Source organism: Chrysochloris asiatica, unplaced genomic scaffold (genome assembly GCF_000296735.1).
Source record: "Chrysochloris asiatica unplaced genomic scaffold, ChrAsi1.0 scaffold00024, whole genome shotgun sequence".
Lineage (NCBI taxonomy): Eukaryota > Metazoa > Chordata > Mammalia > Afrosoricida > Chrysochloridae > Chrysochloris > Chrysochloris asiatica.
This window is the reverse complement of record NW_006408542.1, coordinates 3,207,894-3,232,549: the sequence shown is the minus strand read 5'-3', so window position 1 is coordinate 3,232,549 and position 24,656 is coordinate 3,207,894. Positions and strand designations below refer to the sequence as shown.

Sequence of the window (24,656 nt, the reverse complement as noted above, 5' to 3'; positions counted from 1 at the left end):
TTATGTATGCATAGATATGTGCTCACATCTACTTTTCTATACACATGTAGCATAATACTATCTATGTCAGTCACCACACACCTTTTTTGTTTGTTTGTTGTTACTGTTGTTGCAAACTGTATGTTATAGAATTTATTATATTTATCTTTTGTTCTTAGGTACCTCTGAGTGTCTCCATTTACCTTGGTCAAGTTATTTTGGCTTCTTTCATATTATGTACTACCTTTTCCATTTCCAGAAATAATAGATGAATAGATGTCTAGCATAGTGCTTACGAATTGGGCTGCTAACCTCAAGGTCGACAGTTCAAAACTTCCAGCCATTCCGTAGGAGAAAGATGAGGCTTTCTGCTCCCGTAAAGATTTACAGCCTCGGAAACCCTGTGCAGGGTCACTATGAGTCGGAACTGACTCCATGGTACATAACAACAACAATAAATCTACCAGAGGCTGCCTGGTGGCACTGTAGGATAAGCACTGAACTGCTAGTCACAAGGTCGGCAGTTCAAACCTACCAGCTGCTCTGCTGCAGAAAGATGAGGCTGTTTACTTCCATAAAGATTTACAGTCTTGTAAACCCTATATAGGGGCGCCATGAATTAGAATGGAGTCAGTGGCTATGGGTTTGGTACTATCTACCATGTGTTTCCCCTCTCCTCCCCTGCCATCTCTAGTAACCATCAAAGAATGTTACGTTTTGTATGGTTTGACACTGTGGGAGAGAGCACTGGACCACAAGGTCGTTTTGAACTACAAAGTCGGCCAGTGAAACTCACCAGTTGCTTCTTGAAAGCTCTATCCAGAGTCGCTATGAGTTAGGACCAACTCAACGGCATTAACAACAACAACCACCTATTCTTGTGTGTCACATAATTTAAAGTATTTCCCCTTTCATACAGTGTAATGTTAGGTTGGAAGACTGATGCTTTGGGAGAAAGTTATATCATCTGTTGGTTTCCCTAGGGTTTGTGAATATGTATTATAGATCTTATGTTGTTATTATTGCTGTTAGCTTCTGTTGAGTTAGTCCCTAACTCATGCAAACTCAGTGTATTTCAGAGTAGCTCCATAGATTTTTCTTAGCTATATTCTTTACAGAACAAGTTGAACAGGTCTTCCCTTCCACAGAGCCTCTGGGTGTGTTTGAACAGCTAACCTTTAGGATAGCAGCTGATTACAGACTGTGTGCATTACCCAGGCTCCAACAGTCTTTATACAATGTATTAAATAGCCATCATCTGTGGGGAGCTCTTATCTCACTGAAATTCTCTACTGTTCTTAGAAACCAATATAAAACCAGCACCACTTGCTATAAAGTCAATTTCAACTCATAATAATTCCATGTGTGACAGTAGAACATGCTCCATAAAGTTTTCAATGACTGATTTTTTTCTAAGTAGATCTCCAGGTCTTTCCTAGATACTTTTGGGTAGATTCAAATCTCCAGCCTTGTGGTTGGCACTTGAGTGCATTAACTATTTGCACTACCCAGAAACTCCTAAACCAGTTTCTGTCTAGTCAGTACTGACTCATGGCGACCCCATGTGTGTTAGAGTACAACGGTGCTCCATAGAGTTTTCTATGGCTGATGTTTCAGAAGTAGATTGCCACACCTTTCTTCTGAGATGCTTCTGGGTAGACTGAAATAGCAGCTGAGCGCTTTAACTATTTGTACCACCCAAGAATGTGTTGTTATTGTTGTTGAGTGATGTCAAGTCAATTCTGACTCATACCTAACCCTGTATAGGGTTTCTGAGAAGTGGCTGGTGGGTTTGAACTGCCAGCCTTGCAGTTCAAACTGACTTTGCGGTCCAGCGCTTATCCTACATTGCCACACCAGGACATGTTTAAAATGAGTACACCTCCCTCACCTCCTTTCACTGTTATTCACTAAGTTTCGAGTAGTGGGAAGGAAAGTGCTGATTGGAAAGAGGGGCGGGACCTCTCTCTGATATTATCTTTAAGCCTTGAGCCTGCTTTTTATACCCACCAGTGTATGTAGTGTGAGAGGCAAAAGTGGTTGCCATCATTTAACTGCTAGCGTGCTTCTCGTAGTTCCTTGGCTCCATTCTTACCAAGGACACAAAAGAGTGAGTTTGTGATCCCTCATGCAGTTTGTGATCCCTCTTGGTGGATTCGTTTTGGGAACTCTTCTTTTCCCTTGGTTTCACACAGCCTGGAAACAAGCCAAGGATCTTACTGCAGTGTCAAACACTGCAGTTGTTATTGAACAAAAGTACAACTGGACATTTTTCATCCTATTTAAAAGAAATCAGTGGTATTTCTGCTGTGGCAGATCATTCATAGTGTAGACAGATTACTTGATTTACCACTGAGCATCAGATAGCTCAAACAGATCTTTCTAAAAACCAAGTTGATTCTCATATAGATTCAGGTATCTTCAACAGAGAACAGTTATTTCCCAGCAATAACTATTATTGCTGAGAAATAACTCACAATGCCTTCTGTCACAGTGAGCACCATATTAGACAAGAGAATGTGAATGTCTCATCAGACAATCTAGACTAAAATTTAGAAATGCATTGTAACACGTTTCTTGTTGATGTATCTTGAAGACACTTAGAAATAGTATCTTCATTTATCTTCAGCATTAAATATGGCCAGTTTATCTATGAATTTAAACCTTGGAAATGGTCTAAGGAGACATAACATATGCCTATACATAATGCGCCAGACTGCAAAGCTGTTTGAGCTGCAAAGTCGGCGGTTCAAGCTCACTAGCTGCTCCTTGGAAACTGTACAGGGTCGCTATGGGTTGGAACCAACTCAATGACACTTAACAATAACAACAACATAGATAATTGCACTACAATGTTGTTTTGTGTGCTGTGGACTCGATTGTGATTACAGGACAAAATAGAACTGTTCAGAGGAATTCCAAGGCTTTTTAATCTTAGTAGAAGCAGACTGCCACATCTTTCTCCCACAGTGTAGAAAATACTTACCCTTAAGTCCAGTTTCCATAAATTATTTTGACCACTGTAAGGTATCATAGTGGTGTTCTGAGTCACGAATAAACTGATGACTTAGATAGCTTATACAGATATCAAGGATAGACATATTAACCTCTACGGAAAGCCGAGGACATTAAAGTAACCATTTATTGAAATTCTACTATACCTACTCCTCACTTATTGACATGGTTAGGTCCCAAAGGCCAGGCCATTGTGCATAAATCAGCATTATGTGAAAATGGAAGACGACCACATCAAATCACAGAATGGAGGATGATGGTGTCATTACATCACTGTCATATTACATGCCTGCTAAACCACGGAGAATCTTGGCTATCCACGTTGACACATCATCTTAGCCACCACAGCCAGCGTTACACTCACCTTTCACTTAGGTGTTCTTTAGTACCAGGCGTACATCGTTAATGTTTTTTATTATAATGAAAAATAAACAAAAAATAAAAACAACAACAAAATGCAGTATGTTTTTTATTATTGCAGTAAATGCAAAATGTCAGGTAACAAGATAATCGATAAGTAAGAAATTAGTGTTATGTGTATTTCTGTGTTAGGCTGTTTTACTTACAGAATCTCATTTAATGTTAATGAGGTTTTCATTATTATCTCCATTTTAAGTATAAAGGAATCTGATGTTCTGTAAGATTAAATAAGTTGCTTCAAGTTAGGGGCAGAATTGGAAATTGAATTCAGAACTTTCTTTAAAACGCTTTTTTTGTCCCTGAGTGAAGGTTGATTATGACAAGCCTAATAGTGCTGTAAATTCAAAAGCCAAATTCACTGCCTCCAAGTCAGTTCCAACTCATTGCGGTCTTTTATAAGATTTCCAAGACTAAATGTTTACAGGCGCAGCCAACCTCATCATTCTTCCATGAAGCAGCTGGTGGGTTTGAACTGCCTTCTTGTGGTTAACAGCCCAACTCCTAATTCACAGCATCACCAGGGCTCTCTAAAGCCCTAGAACCCACTTTCATAGAATTGATTCTAGTATCCTTGTATAGCGTTTCGTTATGGGACAGAAAGCCTCGTCTGTCTTCCGCAGAGTGACTGGTGGATTTGAACTGCTGACCTTGTCCAGTGCTTTTCCTAGAGAGAGCCATCAGGGTTCCTTTACAGCACTATAAAACAAGGTGTTATTACTCCACAAGGATTTTGTTTCTTAGAAGCTGTTGTAGTATGTGATTGGTGTTAGGTAAACTGTCTTATGCAGCTTGTAATCTAGAATGGTGTGTTACCATAACATTTATATTTCTAAAGAGGACTTATTGGCATATATTAATTCAAACAGACTGTTCACTGTTGTAATTTAGAGTGGTAAAAGTCTTTTCTCTTTAATTTAGGAGTACTTCTCTTGATGTAGAACCTATCTATACATTCAGGGCTCATAGGTACGTATATGCTTTTTCTTTGTTTTAAACCGACATTGTAAATCATACTGACTAGAATATTTTCTTTCACTTATCATATATTTATGTTATTTATTATTTTGTATTTGGTGTTTTTTGTAAAGGTTAAAAAAGGTGATAGATAATATAATGCTAGAAATAGAATTATCACTATGAAATAGAACTTGGTGAAATTAAATTTTATTTGTATGATGCCTAAATGGGATATGTATGTGTGTGTGTGTGTGTGTGTGTGTGTGTGTGTGTTTTAATTAAGTTGAAATAATTTTGTTTAAATATTAGGTATCCTAACATTTTTTTTTTTCTTTAAGAAAGCCTAGATAAAAATATTTTGAGATTTTTTTTTTTTTTTAATCTTGATCACATATGATACATTTTTTCTGTTTCCCTTGAAGCTTAGGGAATATATCCATTCAATTGATTTAGCTCAGAGATTGGCATATTTTTCTAATATTTTTTTTTTAGAGTTATGAAGTCACATACTCTTTGCATATTCTTGATTTTTTTGGCTTTTTTGTTTTATGACTCTTTTAAAAATGTAAATAACATTTTTAGCTTGAGGACTGCACCAAAACAGACATCTGGTTGGATATGAGCTGCAGGCTTTGGTTTGCCGACTTCTGATTTAGCAGAGGAAGAATATGAACAATGTTTTGATAGTACTTTTTTATTCATCAAGATAAGAGCAAACAAACCAGTTGTAATCAAGTGCATTCGGACTCATAGCAACCCCATGTATTTCAGAGTAGAGCTGCACTCCCTAATCTTTTCAAGTGTATGATCTTTGAGGTATAAATCACCAGGCCTTTCTTCTAAGGTAACTCTGGGTGGATTTGAACCACCACCTTTCAGTTAGTAGTTGAGCACTTAACCATTTCTGCCTCCCAGGGACTCCTTGTATTCAAGAGTAAAAGTAGAAGAATGGCCATTTAAATGATTAAGCATTCCTAATTTTAACAAGTCACCTTGTCAGATAGAAATTGACTATTCTTTCCCAGAGGTCCAGTGTTGTGTGTGGTAATGAGCAACAATGGGGAGCAGTGTTACAGTGGAGGTACTGACGGACTGATCCAGGGCTGGAATACCACTAACCCCAACGTCGATCCCTATGACTCTTATGGTATGTGATTCCCTAAAGATCTAAAAGGATACAATGTTCTTACAATTTTTCTAACATATCTAATTATATAATTAGTTATTTCTGAAAATAAATTTGTAAACAAAAACCATGTCTTTATTTTGTTAAGAAGGACTCCCTGTATCTGGTAAGCAATTTGATAAAAAATACTCAAAGAATGAAGAGAAACACTCATTCTTCTTAAGAAAACATTGCCCAACCCCCAAAGTCCTGGGGTGGCACTGTGGGCTAATGCATCAGACTCCAAAGTCTTATGAACTGCAAGGTTGGTGGTTCAAGCTTACCAGCTGCTCCTTGGAAACTCTATACAGGGTCGCTATGGGTCAGAATTGACTCAATAGCACTTCAGTACTACTACTACTTGGAGAAAGACTCATTAACAACTCATTAACAACCTGCGATATGCAGATGATACAACCTTGCTTGCTGAAAGTGAAGAGGACTTGAAACATATACTTATGAAGATCACAGAGCACAGCCTTCGATATGGATTATATCTCAATGTTAAGAAAACAAAAATTCTAACCACTGGACCAATAAACAGCATTCTTATCAATGGAGAGGAGATTGAAGTTGTCAAGGACTTCATTCTTCTTGGATCAACTGTAAACACTCACGGAAGCAGCCAGTCAAGAGATCAGACGACGTATTGCATTGGGCAAATCTGCTGCACAGGAACTTTTTTAAGTATTGAAGAGCAGAGATGTCAGCTTGAGGACTAAGGTGTGCCTGACCCAGGCCATTGTGTTTTCAATAGCCTCATATGGATGCGAAAGCTGGACAGTAAATAAGGAAGATCGTAGAAGAATTGATGCCTTTGAGTTGTGGTGTTGAAGGAGAATGAATACTGAAAGTGCCATGGACTGCCAAAAGAACCAATAGATCTGTTTTGGAAGAAGTGCAGCCAGAATGGTCCTTGGAGGCCAGGATGGCTAAGCTTCGTCTCTCATACTTTGGACATATTGTCCGGAGGAAACAGTCACTGGAGAAGGATGTCATGCTGGGTAAGGTGGAGGGTCAGAGAAAAAGAGGAAGACCTCTAATGAGATGGATTGGACAGGTGGCATCATTGATGGCATCAAGTGTGGCAGCAGTAGTGAGATCGGCCCAGGATCGGACATTGTTTCGTTCTGCTGTGCATGGGGTCGCTATGAGTCGGTTCCGACTCGATGGCACCTGACAACAACAACAACTACTACTACTAAAGTCTTATTGATTTGAAATGCTGACTTGGTTGATGATTCTTTTCTTCATTTTGTGCATCTGTATGCTACTTGACTCATGATCAACTATTCTCTAATGATATTTCATTACTGTTGTAAATAACTTTGAGGGCAATTGGATGTTGGCACCATTCCTTTGATCAATTAATTATTGGAAGTGTGTACAGATTAAATATTTTTAAGCCCATGATACCAAAATATGTTGTTGTTAAGTGCCATCAAGTCGATTCTGACCCATAGCGACCCTGTATAGGGCTTCCAAGGAGTAACTGGTGAGCTTGAACCACCAACCTTGCAGTTCAAACAGCTTTGCAGTCTGATGCACCAGGACTCCTAAGAGGTCTCAAAAGTTAAGAAGTGTCCTTTCGTCTTAGGACCAAGCGTGTGTTATATATCTGTCACCAGTTCCACCAGCTGTTACCATAAATTTCTTTGGCAAAGACTATTTGGAAATTGGATAATTTGGTTTCCTCTTAAATTATAGAAAGATATAAAGGATCATATTTGTCATGTTGTTAAGTGCCGTCAAATTGGCTCTGACTCATAGTGTCTCATATTATCTTTATTATCAGTTTAATTTTGCCACCAGGTTAACCTAGGACTCTTAGGATCAGCACTGGACTGTGAATCATAAGGTCATCAGTTCAAACCACCAGCTGCTTCTTGGAAACCCTATACATGGTCGCTATGAGTCAGAACCAACTTGACAGCACTTAAAACAACAACAACCATATGGTTAACCGAAGTTAAAGTAAGAAACTTAGTAAAGGAAAATTTCTCCCAACACTTTTTGTGAAAGACATTCTGCCAGAGACTGTTCCATGAGAACAAAGACCTTGCCTCTAGAGTTTGCTATCAACAGGACTTGCCCTCTCTAGAGAAAACTGAGGCCCAGCGTGCCTTCTCTGATGCCAAGCTCTCCTTTCATTCTCTCACAAATTTATGCGTTCTTGTCTTTCCTTACTTCTTTTACTGCTTGCCCAGAGGATAAATTGTCCCTCTTGCTTTGGACCTCATTCTCTGATTCCCTTTGGGACACAGCTCTATTAGCCAGTCAGCCTGTCTCTCTCTCCTTCATCCTTACTCTCTTTGTTCTCTCTCCATCCCCTCAACATTAAGTATATTCAGGTGAGGGGAAGCCTTTTCCTGATTTCATTTCCCTTTCTGCATTCTATTTAGTTCTTTTCCCATTTCGTCAAGTTTTATTCATTGTATCTTCTAGAAAATATAGTTGAGGGGAAGGTGGAAGTTGCTGCCAAGTTGATTCCAACTCTTGGTGACCCCAAGTGAGCAGCATAGAACTATACTACATAGGGTTTTCAAGGCTATGGGTTTTGGAAGCAGATCACCAGGCTTGCCTTTTGAAGCATTTCTGGATGAGTTTAAACTTAACCACCAACCTTTTGGCTAGTAACTGAGCACTTAATTTTTTACACCACCCATGGGTGTTCCTAAAACAGAATTATTAGAATGCTCCTCAGAAGCCATGATAGCGAGACTTCATCGGTCATACTTCAGACATGTTATCAGAAGGAACCTCCCGGGAGAAGGGCATCATGCTAGGTAAAATTGGCAACTGACAAATGTGTCATTGAGTCGATTCCAGCTCATCTCAATCCAGCATAGGGTTTCCTAGGAGTGACTGGTGAGCTTAAACCTCTGACCTTGTGGTTCAAACTGACTTTGCAGTCCAGCACATTGAGGTCAAGGATGAAGTGGAAGATACCCCCCACCCCACCAATGAGATGGATTGTCGCAGTGACAGCAGCAATGGGCCCAAACATGACAACAATTGTGAAGATGGCACAGGACTGGGCAGTGTTTTGTTCTATTGTGCCTAGAGTTGTTATGAGTTAGAACCGACTTGACAGCATTGGAAAACAACAATTCTGTGTACTTTCTTTCACTGTCATCCCTCTGTATTCTGACTTCTGGCAACACCATTTAAATATAACAATACTATCATCAACTATTTGATTGCCTGACCCAAGAGGTGTTTTCTAAATCCTTATCTTATTAGATCTATGACTCCATCTGAGATTGTTGACCACTCCATCCTTTTTGAAATTTGTCTACTCTCTTGCCTTTTTTAATACTTGACTCTGACAGTTTCTGTTATGTAACCTTCATAAGAGTCCTGGTGTGGCACTGTGGGCTAATGCGTCAGACTGCAAACTCGTTTGAACTGCAAGGTCAGTGGTTCAAACTCACCAGCTGCTCCTTGGAAACCCTATACAGAGTCGCTATGTGTCGGAATCAACTCGACGGCACTTAACAACAACAACAATCCTAAGTGGTTAAGGAGCTCTGGTAGCATAGTGGTTACAAATTGGGCTGTGAACCGCAGGGTTAGTAGTTTGAAACTGCCAGCTGTTCTGCGAGAGAAAGATGAGGGTTTCTGCTCCCGTAAAGATTTACAGCCTTGGAAACCCTGTACAGGGTCATTATGAGTTGGAACCGACTCCACGGCACATAATAACAACAACAGCAATCCTAAGTGGTTACGAATCAGGCTGCGAACAGGAAGGTCAGAAGTTCAAAACTACCATGTGTTCCGCAGGAGAACGATGAGGCGTTCTATTCCCATAAAGACTTACAGCCTCAGAAACCCTGTACATAGTCGCTATGAGTCGGAACAGACTCCATGGCACACAGGCAATCCTAGTGCAGTTTTTTGCAGAATAATGCATAAACTCTGATTGGGAGACTAAATCCAGTTGTATAGTTTTACATGTTGTTTGTTGGTGCTTAAACTTTTCTTTAGGCTTCAGATTGCCTTCAAAAAATCCCAAAGTAACTTTTATTGTTAGTAAATCCCATCATATATTATTTCTTTTCCTATATATTCTTTATTAGTTGTGGACACTACTGGAATTACCTAAACTAGAAACCTAATAGTTATCCTTGATTCCTTATGTGCCTTTTTACTCATAGACTGGCCTCCTGGTGTGGCGCTGTAGGATCAGCACTGGACTGCAAACCACAGGGTCAGCAGTTCAAACCCACCAGCTGCTCTTCGGGAACCCTACTCAGGGTCGCTATGAGTCAGAACCAATTCGATGACACTTAACAACAACTCACAGACTAGTGTGTGTTGGGGGCAGGCTGAGAGAGACAGATTTGCGTGAAAGTTTACAGAGCAAATTGGTTTTCTATACTATTAAATACTTAGTCATTTTGATGTTCCTTGAATCTACTTGTGCTCTTCTCTGGTCCTTTTACCATTTCCCTAGCTTAGGTCTTCATTCATTCTCCCAGTTTACTAAAATTTTATAATTCTTCCTTTTGCATCATCTTGATTCTGTCTAGTCTATCTTCTACAGTACTACACTATGGCCAAAGTTATCTTATTAAACACTTAATCAACCCTGCTGCTCCTGGGGAACCATTTAATGGTTTCAGTATGATTTTCAGGTTCCTTAACCTGTCATAGACATCCTACCATAAACTCTCCTCTAATCTCATTCACTTCTGACTTAAACTCGCTTTCCAGCAGCACTGAATTGTTTATAATTTCCCTCATATGTCATACTATTTTTCATTCTGTGATTTTGTTGATGCTGCCTTCTTTGTCAGAATGCCTTTCCTTTGTTCATTGATGGACTAATTTCCTATTTATACATACCATGTACTCTAGATGCAGCTCTCTTCAAACAGCTTTCTCATCATCCCAGTTACTCTCCTTGGTTATTGGCATCTATTGCTGTGATTGTACTAACCCACATTGTGTTCTCCATTAGACTACTAAGACTCTGAGGACAGGGGTTGTATAGTGTCTTAATCACCTGTGTAACTCCAGCTGCTAGTTTAATGATGGCACACAGTGTGTCTTCAATAAATATTTGATGGAGTTGTTTGAAAGGAAGTAAGACAGTAACACTGGTGATATTTTCAGTCTGAACATCGATGTGCCATTTTGAGATTATTTCTTGAAGTCATTGTTAGGATTAACAATGTATAGTTTCTTGTTTGACTTTTGTCTTGAGACTGCGCAAAGTGGTACCCCCACATTGGCATCTCACTCAGCTAGTGCTCTTTGAGGATTTAGGGGTTTCTCTAGGTTTCAGGTCATGTCTTTTGTGACTGTCTGAGGCTTGTTGTACCCCAGGAATAACTGCCATTCATTGTAGAGTAGGGGAAGTGGCCTGAGGAAGGTGTATCCAGTGTGCTCAGGGAGTTCACAGGAGGGAAGGCTCTCTCTGTTTACTTCCTGAGAAAATAGGATCTGTGATTTCTCTGCGGGTAGATTAAATTCACATGATTTGTGGCAACTTGCAATTTTTAAATCCAGGCAAATGGAAGATTGTCCCTTTGCAGGAGGAATAAGGGGAGATGGAAGGAAATGCCTAATTTTTAAGCGGAAAAAAAAAATCCTGCTATTTAATTTTAGACTCTTTATTTGTATATTTCCAGGTTTGTTTTTCATTATTGCTGTCTTTGGAAAGAATAATAGGAACTAGAAAGCATACTTTATGCTGGTATAAGGTGCTTTGGCTTGTATTTTGCTTTTCTCTGGAATCCAAATAAATTCATGACTTGTTTTTTTCCTCCTAATTTTATAATTTGCTCTTTTGTTTAGATCCTTCTGTTTTAAGAGGCCCTCTGCTAGGCCACACCGATGCTGTCTGGGGCTTGGCTTATAGTGCAACACATCAACGTTTACTATCCTGTTCAGCAGATGGTACTCTCCGTTTATGGAGTACAACTGAGGTTGCTCCAGCCCTAAGTGTATTTAATGATAATCAAGGTACATACTTTTATTATTACTTTGCTGAACCTTTTATAAAATATCGTATTCTGTAAATAAATAGGTAATTCTATTTATCTGTTTAAATTTAATTGGAAAAAAATTTAAAGCAACAAAAGTATGCTTGTTTGAATTTCTAACAAGTTAAAAAGCATATTATTTGGTAAAAGAACATATTTTTGGATTTAATTTATGTTGTGAGTGATATTTATTTTTATTGTTTAATTGTATTTATCATATTATATGAATAAAACCATTATTTATCCATTTTTCTTTTTACGGATATTTGAGCTGCTTCCAGTTGTTTGGTTATTTTGAATAAAGTTGCTTTGAACATTTGTATATTTTTATTATTCCTAAGTAAAGACTTAGGAGTAGAAGTAGAATTGCTGGGTCTTAGTATATGTGTTTATTTAAATTTGTGTGAAACTACTAAACCTGGTTTTGCCATTTTACACTCCTGCCAGTGAGAGTTCCACTTGTTCTACCTTCTTACCAACACTTGCTGTTATCAGTATATTTAATTTTAGACATTCTGGAGTATAGTATAGTAACATTTCATTGTACTTTTAATTTCCATTCCTCTGATGATAATTATTTTGAGTAATATTGTATATGTGCTTTTCAGCCATTCATAATGTTACTTTGTAATATATATATATATTTATATATATTGATATATTGATACATAATATTACTCTGTTATATATATGTAATTTTTTAAAAATCTGCTAGCTTTCTTTGATTAGATTTTGAACCAAATGAAAAAAATCAGATTCGTGTGTGTATATATGTATATTTATGTGTGTGTATTATTGTTGTTAAGTGCTGTCGAGTCAGTTCCAACTCATATCGACCCTGTATAGGGTTCCTAGGAGTGGCTTGTAAGTTTGAACTGACTTGCAGTTTAAACTGACCTTGCTCGAGTGCTTATCCTACAGTGCCACACCAGGACTCCATAGACACACATACATACACACGTATCATTTTTTTATGCTTATAAATAAGCTCCAAATTTTAACCTTTGGTGGATTGCAAATTAAAACACCTTTAGTCTTGAGCTATCATAACTTTTCTCTAGGCTTTAATAAGTCTATTATTTGATATTTGCATGACTTTTTAAATTCTTTATTTATGAGAGTTAGAATCCTACTAAGACCTGGGGTTTTCTTAATGAAGAGCTCCTGCTATGCCATTCTAAGCATCAAGATGAAGTTGAAAGCAGTAAAGCATGTGGATCATAAGTGTTTTCTCTTTGATTTTTGAGTAAAGACACACAGTGTATGCCTCTCCTTAATGTATTATTTTCTTATATTGATATTAAAAGTAGTTTGTATACCATGACTATATTAGCTGACTAATAAATAAAATAATCTGTTAAACACTTATGGATAATAAAATGGGCTAGGGTTAAAACTCATAAAGGAAATAGTCTCTGTTTAATGATATAGAGCTAAGTTCTTGTTCTAATGGGAAGTCTTATTAACTTAAAATCCTGCTACTCTTTATTTTGCTGTATAATAAGCACATTTTTAAGTATCTTCTTTAATTAAAAATTATTTCCTTTGATATATTCTGACTCTTCCAGAATTGGGAATCCCTGCCTCTGTGGATCTAGTGAGCAGTGACCCCAGCCATATGGTAGCATCCTTCAGCAAAGGGTATACAAGCATCTTCAACATGGAAACACAGCAGCGCATTCTCACTTTAGAATCCAACTTAGATACAAGTATGTATACCCATGCTTAAGAGCCTGTGTTTGGATCAGTTTTCTATTTTTCATTTCTCATAACTTCATTTTTAAAATTTTAGTGTAAAGTTTGACGAAGTTCAGTGCTGAGTAAAATATAGATCAAGTTTTCAGTTTTAGAACTCTGAATCTGATGAAACTTCTTATTGACTGTAAAAAGTTAGAAATAAATGCTTTGTTAAGTTATGAAGAAGATACTAGAGGTTTGTGTGTGTGTGTCTGTGTTTAGCTCCTGCTTTCTGTCTTTAGCCCTAATCTACACTTTAGGTTAAAGTTGATAAAACCACATATGATGTTGTTATTAGCTGCTGCAGCGCTTGCCTCATCGCAGCACAGTATAATGAAATGCTACTCAGTCTTGCATCATCCCCTTGATTGGTTACAGATTGTACTGTTTGATCCATAGGGTTTTCATTAGTTAAGTTTTTGAAAGTAGATCGCCAGACCTTTCTTCCTAGTCTGTAAGTTCTGCAGAAACCTGTTCTGCATCATAGCAACATGCAAATCTCCACTGACAGACATGCCTATGCATGAAGTGCATTGATTAGGGATTGAAACCAAGTCTCCTGTATGGAAGACAAGATTTCTACCATTAAACCACCAGTGCCCTCTACATATGTACGGTTGTTTTAATCTGAAAACTAATTACCATGGTGTATGTATTTGTTTCTCTGTCATTATTAACATTTTTCTTCATTCGTTTTTGCATTGCTTCCATTTTTTCTTCCCAATCCTTTGTTTTCTTCTCTTATTTTCTTCTGTGAAAATTTAGGGGGGAAGTAGACTTGAGTAGGACTTTGAGCTATTTAGACATCTATCATATTTATTTTCTACATTTCAAAGCAAATGAGGCACTTTGAGAAACTCCTTGGAAAATAAGGGCATTTTACTTAAAGGGTGTCTCTTTTGTTGTTATTGTTCTTGTATCAGACATTAAAGGGGATATTGCTCAGAGTTGTGTTTTCTTTGGAGAAAATAATTTATAGTCTGAACATGGAAATGAAACATCGCTTTGTGTAGGACCTTCTGAATTGAATATAACTAGTCAAGAACGTACTGCCTGTAGTGGATTGAATTCTGTCCTCCCAAAAAATATGTTTCCATTTAGCTGGGCCATGTTTCTCTGGTTTGGCAGTTAGGTAGTGAAACAATGTGGCAGTTGTCTAATGATTCCCCGTGATGTGATCTGATAATAATAAGCCCGTCAGTTGTAAGGGGGTTGGGAGTGGGATGTACCACCTTTAATCGTGCCACCACCCTGATCCATGTAAGGGGCGTTTCCCTGGGACGTGGTCTGAAACACCTTTTATTTTACAAGAGAAAGGGAGAGAGAAGTGAGCAGAGAGAAGGAGAAAGAAAAGCCAGGAGCAGAGTATGCTCTTTGAAACCAGATTCCTGCCCTGGGAACCTCCTCAACTCAATTGAAGATTGCTGCAAAGACTCACGGAGCTCTCCAAGGAATACTGGGGCTACAGATGCTGAAAGGAGCCAAGGACCTTCCTCCTAAACTGTGAACCCACAGAAAGAGAAAACCTTCCCTTAGAGCTGGTGGTGTGAATTTGGACTTTTAACATCCTAACTGAGCAAATACATTTGTTTGTTGAAGTCATCCACTCATGATGTTTCTGTTACAGCGGCAATAGATAGGATATGGTACTGGAATCAGGTGCTACTCTTAACAGAAACCTAAATTTTGGAAGTGGTTTTAGAATTGGTAATGAGTAGAATCAGGAAAAGTACTAAACTGCCTAATAGTAAAAGTCTAGATTGACTGTAGAAGAATGTTGGGGGAATTTTGGACATCCAGGTCAATTCTTAAGAAGGCTCAGAAGGAAGTGAGGAGAGCTGTAGTACCAGAGATTGTGTCAATGGCAGGAAGCAGTGGCAGCAGAGCCAAGAGATGGTTACAAGACAGCACGGACACAGGACAGACCCAAAGAGCAAGAGGAGCTGAGTGCTGTCAGGCCGGAGGTGCCTCGGGACACTCACCTGCTTGAGCAGGGAAGAGGCCAAGGAACCAGGAAGCAGACGCAGAATAAACAATGAGCACCAATGAGCACGGAGAACAGAGCTGCTTCAGACTCATGACCTCTGAGGTCTAAATGCATGATACCAATGCATGATACCGTGGCTGGGATTTCTCAGGGTTGAAGCCACAGTTTCCTAGGTCTCAGAAAATCAGATCTTTGGCAGCTCAGTTCTGCAGACTGAGAGTGAGACTGCTGCCCAAAGCTGAGGGAGCAGAGTTGACGTTTCAGTGGGTCTAGGAGGTGGAGCTGAAGCACAGGGTCAAGGGGCCTTTAATCAGAATCCAGAGTGCATGGCCAGCACCCAGAGTCAGACAAACAGCTGTAGAAGTAGTACAAGAACTCCTGGCTGTCATTTACCCAGGTTCACCAATGGTGTACATTTTGCCATATTTTCCTTATCACTCTGTCTATATGTATACACATACATTTTGGTGAGGAACTATTTGAAAAACATGCTCTTCTATTTCTATACCATTTAGCATATACCATTCAGCATAACCATTATCAAAATCAGGAACCTTGACATTGATAATACTGTTACCTAAATTATTGTGTATATTCATATTTTTTTCCATTTGCCCTAATACGGCCCTTTATAAGAACCTTTTCCACCCTGGGAATAAGATGAGTTTTTAAAAACTTTGATATATATTAAATTAGCATTATCTTTATACAGGTTGTCCCTGATTTATGATGGGCTTCAATTCCCATGACTTTGTTCTAAGTTGGTTATAATTTAAGTTGTTGTTGGTGGTTGTGTGCCATGCAGTCAGTTCTAATTTTTAGTGACCCTGTATAGGGTTTCTGAAGTTGTAAATCTTTCTGGGAGTCAGTTCCAATTCTTACCGATCCTGTATAGGATTTCTGAAGTTGTAAATCTTTTTGGGAGCAGAAAGCCTCATCTTTCTCCTATAGAGTTGTAGTTGTTATGTGCCATGGAGTCGGTTCCGACTCTTAGCGACCCTACACAGGGTTTCCGAGGCTGTAAATCTTTACAGGAGCAGACTGCCTCATCGTTCTCCTGCGGAGCGGCTGGTAGTTTCGAATTGCTGACCTTGCGGCTCGCAGCCCGATTCGTAACCACTGCGCTACCAGAGCTCCTTTCTCCTATAGAGTAGCTGGCAGATTTGAACTGCTGACTTTGTGGTTAACAGTCCAACTCATAATCCACTATACTACCAGGGCTCCTTAATGTAAGTTGAATACCCCATTTTTAAAAAGTTTTCATTGTTTCCTTTTATTGCTAGTGTCTTTATGAATCATAACATTGAACATCTGAGAATGATAACATCAGTAAATTATGCATTGCAACAGCAATTACATTAATACATATGAGGGGGCTTCAAAAAGTTCGTGGAAAAATTCCATTGTCTTTTTTTTTTTTTTAATATAAATTTTGATTGTGAATTGAGTGATAGTTTATATGGGAGAACATCAGTTTTACACTCATTGTTTCATTGCAATGATTACAATCTCCTCTGTGCATCATTATTCAACAGTATTTGCTTCTGGGTAGGAGTGGCGGTGGGGGATGTACACAAAAACACTAGGAATATGTAATCATTAAAACAACCAAAGGGCACATTATGCAAGACTACCTTCTGGCCGCCAGCACACAGCCTTTCTCTTTCCATGACTCTAGAGTCCTAAGCTGCTCCCTCTCTCCATGCCGCCACTTCTGCCTCCATCTCTGGTGTCACTGCTTCTCTGGATAGGGTCCCTCATTACGCTCATGCTCTTCTCCCTTGATAGTCCCAGGGTCCATTATCTTTTAATGCCATTTGTCCGTGAACTTTTTTGAAGCTCCCCTTGGTATTACCAGTGGTAAGATTATACAACTCCCTTTCGCTTGCCAAAAAGCACACAAAACAGACCATCATAAGTGAGGTTCCTTGTAACTCCAATATGTCTGGTACTACCTGTGTACAATTCTGTTTATTTCTTATAAAAAATATCTTAACAAAAGTCGCCAATTCAACTTGTTTTTAATTCTTGCTTTTCTTTTGATGGGTGGAAGTCAAGAGGAGCTTGTGGTAGTTGAGGTACCTGCTTTGGCAATGACTGTTAGTTTGAAATATGCCATTGGGAGGGGAGCAGTGGTGGCTCAGCTCCATGCATTTCCTGCCCAGCCACCACCTCCACCTGTCTGTCAGGGATGCTGAGCTGGCTCCAGCACAACTTTCAAACAAAGACTGACTAGGAAGAAAATCAACCTGTGAACACCCTGTGTAGTGCGGCAGTGTGACTCCATTGTGCATGGACTCTCCCTCTCCATGAGACAGGTCTGACTCAGTAGTAGCTAACAAAAACAACAGAATTTATTTATTTATTTATTTTAAGGTTTTTTATTGTGGATTGAGTGAAAGTTTACAGGGCAGATCATCAGTTTTACATTCAACAAATCATATACCTTGTTTCATTCCATTGATTATAATCCCCTCCATATACCACCAGTTAACAGTATTTCTCTCTATCCACTTTTGCTTTTTAAAAAACACACAAACAAAAAAAACCACTCAGTCATATATAATAATTTACATCTCCAAAGGGCACATTCTGCAAGTCTGCCTCCTGGCCACCAGTTCTTAGTCCTTCTCTTCTTAGTTGATGAATCTAGAGTCCTCAGCCGCTCCCCTTCTCCATGCCCCCATCTCTGCCTCCATCACTGGCTCTGATGCTTCTCTGGATAAGGTCCCACATTCTATTTGTGTGTTCCTCTCTTGCTGGTCCTAGGGTCCTCTGTTTCTGGACTGTGAGATTAACCACTCCCCTTTTTTTGTTACAAAACTTCTACCTTTATAATTGTGACAGTCGCGATTAGTCATGATAATAGTTATTCACTATTGAATCTTACGAATCTTATCCCCCATCTCCTTTCACCAGACCCATCTAGACAAGATGATAGCTATTCAGTGGGGACTCTTCCCCCCCCACACACTCTTCAACTAAGCTCCCTCTTGAAACCTTGTAAGCCAGTCACTTTGTGCCTTTATTGCCCCTCATTTTAGATAGCCAATATCTAAGTTGCCTGTCCCTATCTACCCTGTGTACAGAGCATTGATACTTGATTTGAAGACTCTTTCCCTCTCTGTTGGTATTTAGAGTAACTACTGCTCTGAGTATAGGTCAGGTTCATCATGAAGATGTATCTTCTGTCACTGTAGCTGTTCCAGTCTGCTTGTCTTTTCTAGTGGGAGTGTCTCATCTCACAAGGTTGTGGATGGGACTCAGGATTCCACCTAAAGTCCCATACTCTGTGAAGGCTTTGTACAAGGCCTATTTCTCTGCGCAAGTTGTAGAACCCCTTTTAGGTATTCCAATCAGTTATAGGCTGAAGGCGGGCTTACAAGTTTTCTCTAATCAGAAACAACAGAATTTAGTTGAGTTAGCATTAGACCAGAAACTAAGAGCTGGCTTTTTTGCTTGATTTGGAGAAAGTCACACTTTTTTTTTCTGGTTCATTTGCTGTGATACGGGCCTACTTGCCTCACTGTGCTCATAGTTGAATTTTCTTTGACAATGATTAAGTAAGTACTGTTGCTAGCAGCCGTAGAGTCACTAGGTTAAGTGTTTGTCTGCTAACTGAAAGGTCAGTGGTTTGAACACACCAGCCACTCTGTAGGAAAAAATGTAAGTCTGCTTCTGTAAAGATTTATAGTCTTGGAAAGCTTATGGGGGTAGTTCTACTTTCAGGGTCACTATGAGTCAAAATGAACTTGATGGCACTGGGTTTTGTTTTGTTTAGTTTATTAGAGGCTTACTATTGTAAGATTCTAAACCTGTTGGACTGTCAAATGATGATCATTTCTATTATGATGAGGAAGAATGAGAAAGAGAAAATTTAAGAGTTAATAAACCCTCTTTGTTAGGTGTATCTTGGTGCTATAGGATAAGCACTGGACTGCTAAACACAAGGTCAGTGGTTCAAACCCACCAGAAGCTCTGCAGCTGAAAGGTGAGGCTGTTTTCTCCCGTAAAGATTTATAGTCTTGGAAGTCATATGGAGGATCGCTGTGAGTTAGAATCAACTTGATGGCACTTAACAACAACAATGTAATAATGAGCTCTGTATGTAAAAAAAAGTTGAGATTTAAATTAAGGGATTACCTATATGTAAGTAAGGGAACTCTGGTAGCGTGTGGTTATGAATTGGGTTGCTAAGCTCAAGGTCAGCAGTTCGAAACTACCAGCTGTTCCCGTGAAGATTTACAGAAACCCTATATGGGGTTGTTGTGAGTCAGAAGTGACTCCACAGCACATTACCACCAACCACCACCGTATGTAAGTAATACTGGGATGTTATTAAAACAGCAGAAACATCACAGAATATTGGAGAATGATTTGTCAGTCTGATATGGCTCAGATGGTTCTTATTTCCTAACATTGAGATTGTAGATACAATCACAGAATAAATGAACTAAAGACATATTAAAGTCACATCATGTACTTTTCAGTCTGTTTTCCTTTGTGTAAAGCGATATCAGCTTTGCTCATTGGTGCTGCTCCTCATTGTTTCCTTTTCAGCGGCCACTACTTCCTGCCAAATTAACCGAGTCATCAGTCATCCCACTCTTCCTATCAGCATCACTGCTCATGAAGACAGACATATAAAATTCTTTGATAACAATACAGGTAAGAATGAGTTAAAAATTGATTACTGTTAAAGCAAAACACTGACCACAGTAAGTAGACTAAGTTTGGTATTTATCAAACTTAGGAAATGAGGAAGGGAGGTGTGAAACACAACTACTTGGCCAGCTCAGTTTCTGTTAATTCCATCCACATCTGCCTGAAACTAGTTTCATTCTAGAATCCATCTTGGTGTATGTAATGTTAAATAGATACTATATGTAAGCCCTGGAGTCAACGTTATTTTTAGTGACTCAATAAAATAATCATTCAGATACTAATAAAAATCATCTATCGCTATGAGTATATTAGCAGAAAGTAGACGCATGCTAGAAGTACAGGCATGTGATCATTTTATTTTGTTTAAAACTGGTCGTTTGTTGAATAGAATAGTCATAGTGTTACAGATAGAAAACTCTTCAGTCATGCAATTTATTTCCTTTGTTTTTCCATGAGCTACTCCTTTCTGTATTGTAATGCTGTTTTGGTACTCATTGATATGAATGGAGGTATCTCACTCCCATTTTTATTGGCTAACATTCTGACAATCTGAAGGAAACTGACAAGCTGCGCTGAGAAAAGTACAATGTATTTGCGGACACGTTTACATGAGTAGCTGCTATTGGCTTTGTAAACGTGTTAGCTTTTGCTCACCTTGCTTAGCTGCTAGTTAAGCTGAGTAATGTAATATTTTCAATTCCTTTCCATACAGTGTTTCCACCAAAACTATGGGCAGATTTTCTCTCTGTTCCTTTGTATTTCTAAGTCTCTTCTTTCTGTGAATTTGAGTTCTGTTCCCACAACCTGTGTTATTTGCCAGTAGCAACCGATTCAGTGGCAGTGGGTGTGTGGCTTACAGCATGCAAAGTAGTTGATTAATAATATCCAACTTCCTAATGAACATGGTTTGAGGGTCCATTTGTGTACACAGTACTGATGATCTTTGTTGTAGTTTAAAAGACAAAATTATAATCTGAAAATTGAGCTGTCCTTTATCCCTGCCATGAGTAGAGGTAGGAGGGAAGTTGTTTTAGCTAATGGTAAAAGCTGTTGATAAGTAAGTACATAGTGTGAGTGACTGGAGAAATCACCAGAGCTGGTAACTGGCATCTATCTATTCAGGATGAAGAAAGTCATTCACAAAGGGTAATATACTGCTAATATTAAGCTTTTTTTTTTTTTCTCTTTCCCCCCTCCAAAGGCAAATTGATCCATTCAATGGTAGCCCACTTAGAAGCTGTTACAAGTTTAGCAGTTGATCCTAATGGCCTGTACTTGATGTCTGGTAGTAAGTACATGAACTACAGATTACTCATTTTTGGGGTATTATTTTCATGTCAGTGTAATTTTTCTTTCTTTTTTTGGTATAGGTCATGACTGTTCAATACGTTTATGGAACCTAGAAAGTAAGACATGCATCCAAGAGTTCACAGCTCATCGGAAAAAGTTTGAAGAATCAATTCACGATGTAGCTTTCCACCCATCCAAATGCTACATAGCCAGTGCTGGAGCCGACGCACTGGCTAAAGTCTTTGTATGACACAGTGCATCATATTCACCTTCTAGCTCTTTATAAATAAATCATCAACTGCAACTGCACAAAAGAGATACCGAAGACCAGGGCAAGAGCCAACTCCTCCTGCCCTTTTGTTCTGCGGAAGGAGCACAGCGAATGAACGTTTATCAAAGTCTAGTTTTGCAATTCGTATACTGTTTTCTAAAACCAAGGTTTGTTCAGGTTGCTGCAAGCTCAGCTGAATCTGTGAGCCTGAAAACTGTTTCAAAATTTCCCCTAAATAGGCCCTTTTACCTGGAGGTTGTTGCAATTCGCTAGGCTGGCCTGAGCGAACACAAGGTTTGGCTTGTTCCTATTGAGTAAACAGGGCGCTCCCTGTGTGATAATTAAAGAGCTTGATGGCTGGGGATGAGTAATGGAAGAATGGAAACTTCTCTGTTGAGAAATCTTGTTAAACACATTAGGTAGTTAACATAGTAATCTACCATATCTGCTGTACTAACCCCTTTGCCTAATGGCCAGGCAGTGTTAACATGAGTTTTTAATTTCACTCTCTTTAGTTCTTAGAAAAGCAACTGGCATTTTACCTATTGTTATGTGCTGTCCAGTAGGTTCCAACTTCTAGCAACCCTGTATTAGGGTTTCTGGGAAGCAGCTGGTAGTTTTGAATTGCTGACCTTGTGGTTAGCAGTCCAGTGCTGATCCTACAGTACCACACCAGGAGTCCATTTTACCTGTTAAGAGGGGGATATCTGCAATAATATATTAAATGTATTATTATTCAGAAATACTAAACAAATATTTCATTTGCCGGCAGTTTTCTATATTACATTTTTGAAAATAGATTTGGGTACCATTCTAAATTATGAAAAATAGTTGATACAGTCTAAAGGATTTAACTTATTCAGGTTTGAGATTCTGTTTATTCTTAAGGATAAACAGGGAATATCTTTATAATAATTTCTATTAATTTTAAAGTTCGCTTTTGTTCATGTTATATTTATAGTATTAGAGTGATCATTCATTCCATAGCAATGACATCTTACCTTTTGGTGATGAAACAAACCGTTTATTTGCTAACTTGTGCTATCGGCACCCCATGACCATGCTTCGGATGACCTGTTCTTTCATCTTTGTCTCTCACATTCATATTATCTGACATCTACCAAAAATAATTTATAATTATTATGTTTTAACAGTCCAGAGAGTAAGGTTAATCTCAGCCAATTGTTGTTGCAGATGTACTGAATGTTTTATACCCAAAATCTCTCAATTAATATTTCCAAGAAGATGCCACTCTTAAGAATCTAGATGGAAGAATTCAATGTATGCTATTGGCTAAAAGGTTCTCATTCTCTCCCTCTCCCATGGTTTTCATTGGATTGTTTAAATATGCTTTGATGAGCAGTACATTAATATTGTTTCTGGGGAGGAAAGCATATCTGAGAAATCAGGCTCCCCTGAGCCCACCTCACCCGTGGCCCACATCTGATTAGCTCTTGGACTTCCCCTGGCTATGTTATCTGAACTTGTGCCTGTTTCATACAGACACAAGCCTTACTTCTCCTCATACCCTTTCGCTTGTTTGCCCAATAGGACAGAAGCTAACCTCATAAGATATAAATAAATGATTTATGCCCAACTTTTCATGCAATAGACTCTCAAGAGTTAAAAAAAAAAAAAATTTATATCCCAAAGTATTTTATTTCATTGAAGCAATTCCTACATTCCTCTCCCCGCATATTCCATTGTCGTAACAGTGACACTTCTGATGCTATTCTGCTGGTGATGTAGATAATAATTGGAAATATTTCTGCTAGTCTGTCTGCATCTGGAATTCTGCAGCATATAGGCAAATTATCTTTTCAGCAAAACACGTGTGCTAATTTGCCTGCTCTTTATACAAACACACTGTAGTATTTTGACACAGCTATCTTTTCATTCCCTCTGTGTTTTGGTTAACAGTGGGCTCGGTAGACTCCTCTGTATTACCAGTTGAATTGACCTACACAGAAGCTATCAGGTTAGTGTTTACATTCCCATGCAAATCTAGACTTCCACATTGTGTTCGGTAAATTCCTCTTTTAGTTCTTCACTGAGTGAAGGGAGGGTGCTGGCCTAACTTTTGCAAAAGGATACTGGCAAATTCCAGATGGTGTATTTATGATGGATGACCACAAACCTATTGTTCTACCAGTTATTGCTTTAATGACCTTCCAAGGTTTTCAGTGCCTGCTTTGCTTACATCACTAAGTTCTCCTACCAGAGGCACTCTTTCCCCCTGCTCATTTTATATCTTCTGGTTGGAATCCTTCTGTTAGTGAATGGAAAATAACCATGAGATGGCTAGACTGTAGTGCTGATGATGGAACTGTTGAAAGTTCCTTATAAAGCCTGTGCTGTGCCATTGGAGGCTGTACATCGAAAGAGAGTTTTCTCTACTAGAGCTGTGTGGTCTCAGCTTAGAAATGAGCCAAAGCTGTCTTCCAGTCAGATAGTGGCATATACCCACAGCCTTTTGAAAATTCAGATTACAAAATGAGCAAGTTCAAGAATCAAATAGTCATTACGAGGCTTTCATATTACTTGACTGTAAATATTTTGGTTGACTTGTATTAGAATCATACAGAAATCAGCAGGAATGTCTAGGTCCCTGCCTTATTTTCATATGTTATGGATACATCTCTGGGAGCTTGCAGCACCCTTCTCAAAACTCAACTTGTCATATGGAGCTCATGTGCTACCCACCCACAGACAGAGGTTTAACATATGTGATACAATGACCTTCAGTATTTTTCTATTGAACAAGTTTAGCAATTTTTTGCCATTAAACAGATAATTAGTTATGCAAAATATTTAGCTTTTATAATCATTTTAGTATGACTAAAAGGGGGAAAAATTGAGCTGCATCACTGATAATGAACTTTGTGAAATGTTTTTGTTGATCTGACTTTCATTCCTTCAGTATTCTTGCTATAAATTTCTTTTGGAGATAATTAAGAAGATTTATTTGAAAATGTCTAATATGTATGTATATTTTATAGATATATATTTCATTGTACTTTTAATTTCCATTCCTCTGATGATAATTATTTTGAGTAATATTGTATATGTGCTTTTCAGCCATTCATAATGTTACTTTGTAATATATATATATATTTATATATATTGATATATTGATACATAATATTACTCTGTTATATATATGTAATTTTTTAAAAATCT

At 38.5% G+C, this 24,656-nt stretch overlaps 1 protein-coding gene across 1 annotated transcript in view; it reads left to right on the top strand.

Moving 5' to 3' along the window:
* Nucleotides 1-21,894, top strand: part of STRN (striatin, calmodulin binding protein) — a 157,337-nt gene extending 135,443 nt beyond the window's left edge. The window contains exons 12-18 of the mRNA XM_006839359.1: nt 4,333-4,380; nt 5,397-5,518; nt 11,339-11,506; nt 13,095-13,235; nt 19,811-19,918; nt 21,117-21,203; nt 21,286-21,894. Coding sequence (XP_006839422.1) covers nt 4,333-4,380; nt 5,397-5,518; nt 11,339-11,506; nt 13,095-13,235; nt 19,811-19,918; nt 21,117-21,203; nt 21,286-21,455 — 844 coding nt within the window. The 3' untranslated portion in view covers nt 21,456-21,894. The remainder of the gene's footprint in view (nt 1-4,332; nt 4,381-5,396; nt 5,519-11,338; nt 11,507-13,094; nt 13,236-19,810; nt 19,919-21,116; nt 21,204-21,285) is intronic.
* The last annotated feature ends 2,762 nt before the right edge of the window (nt 21,895-24,656 follow it).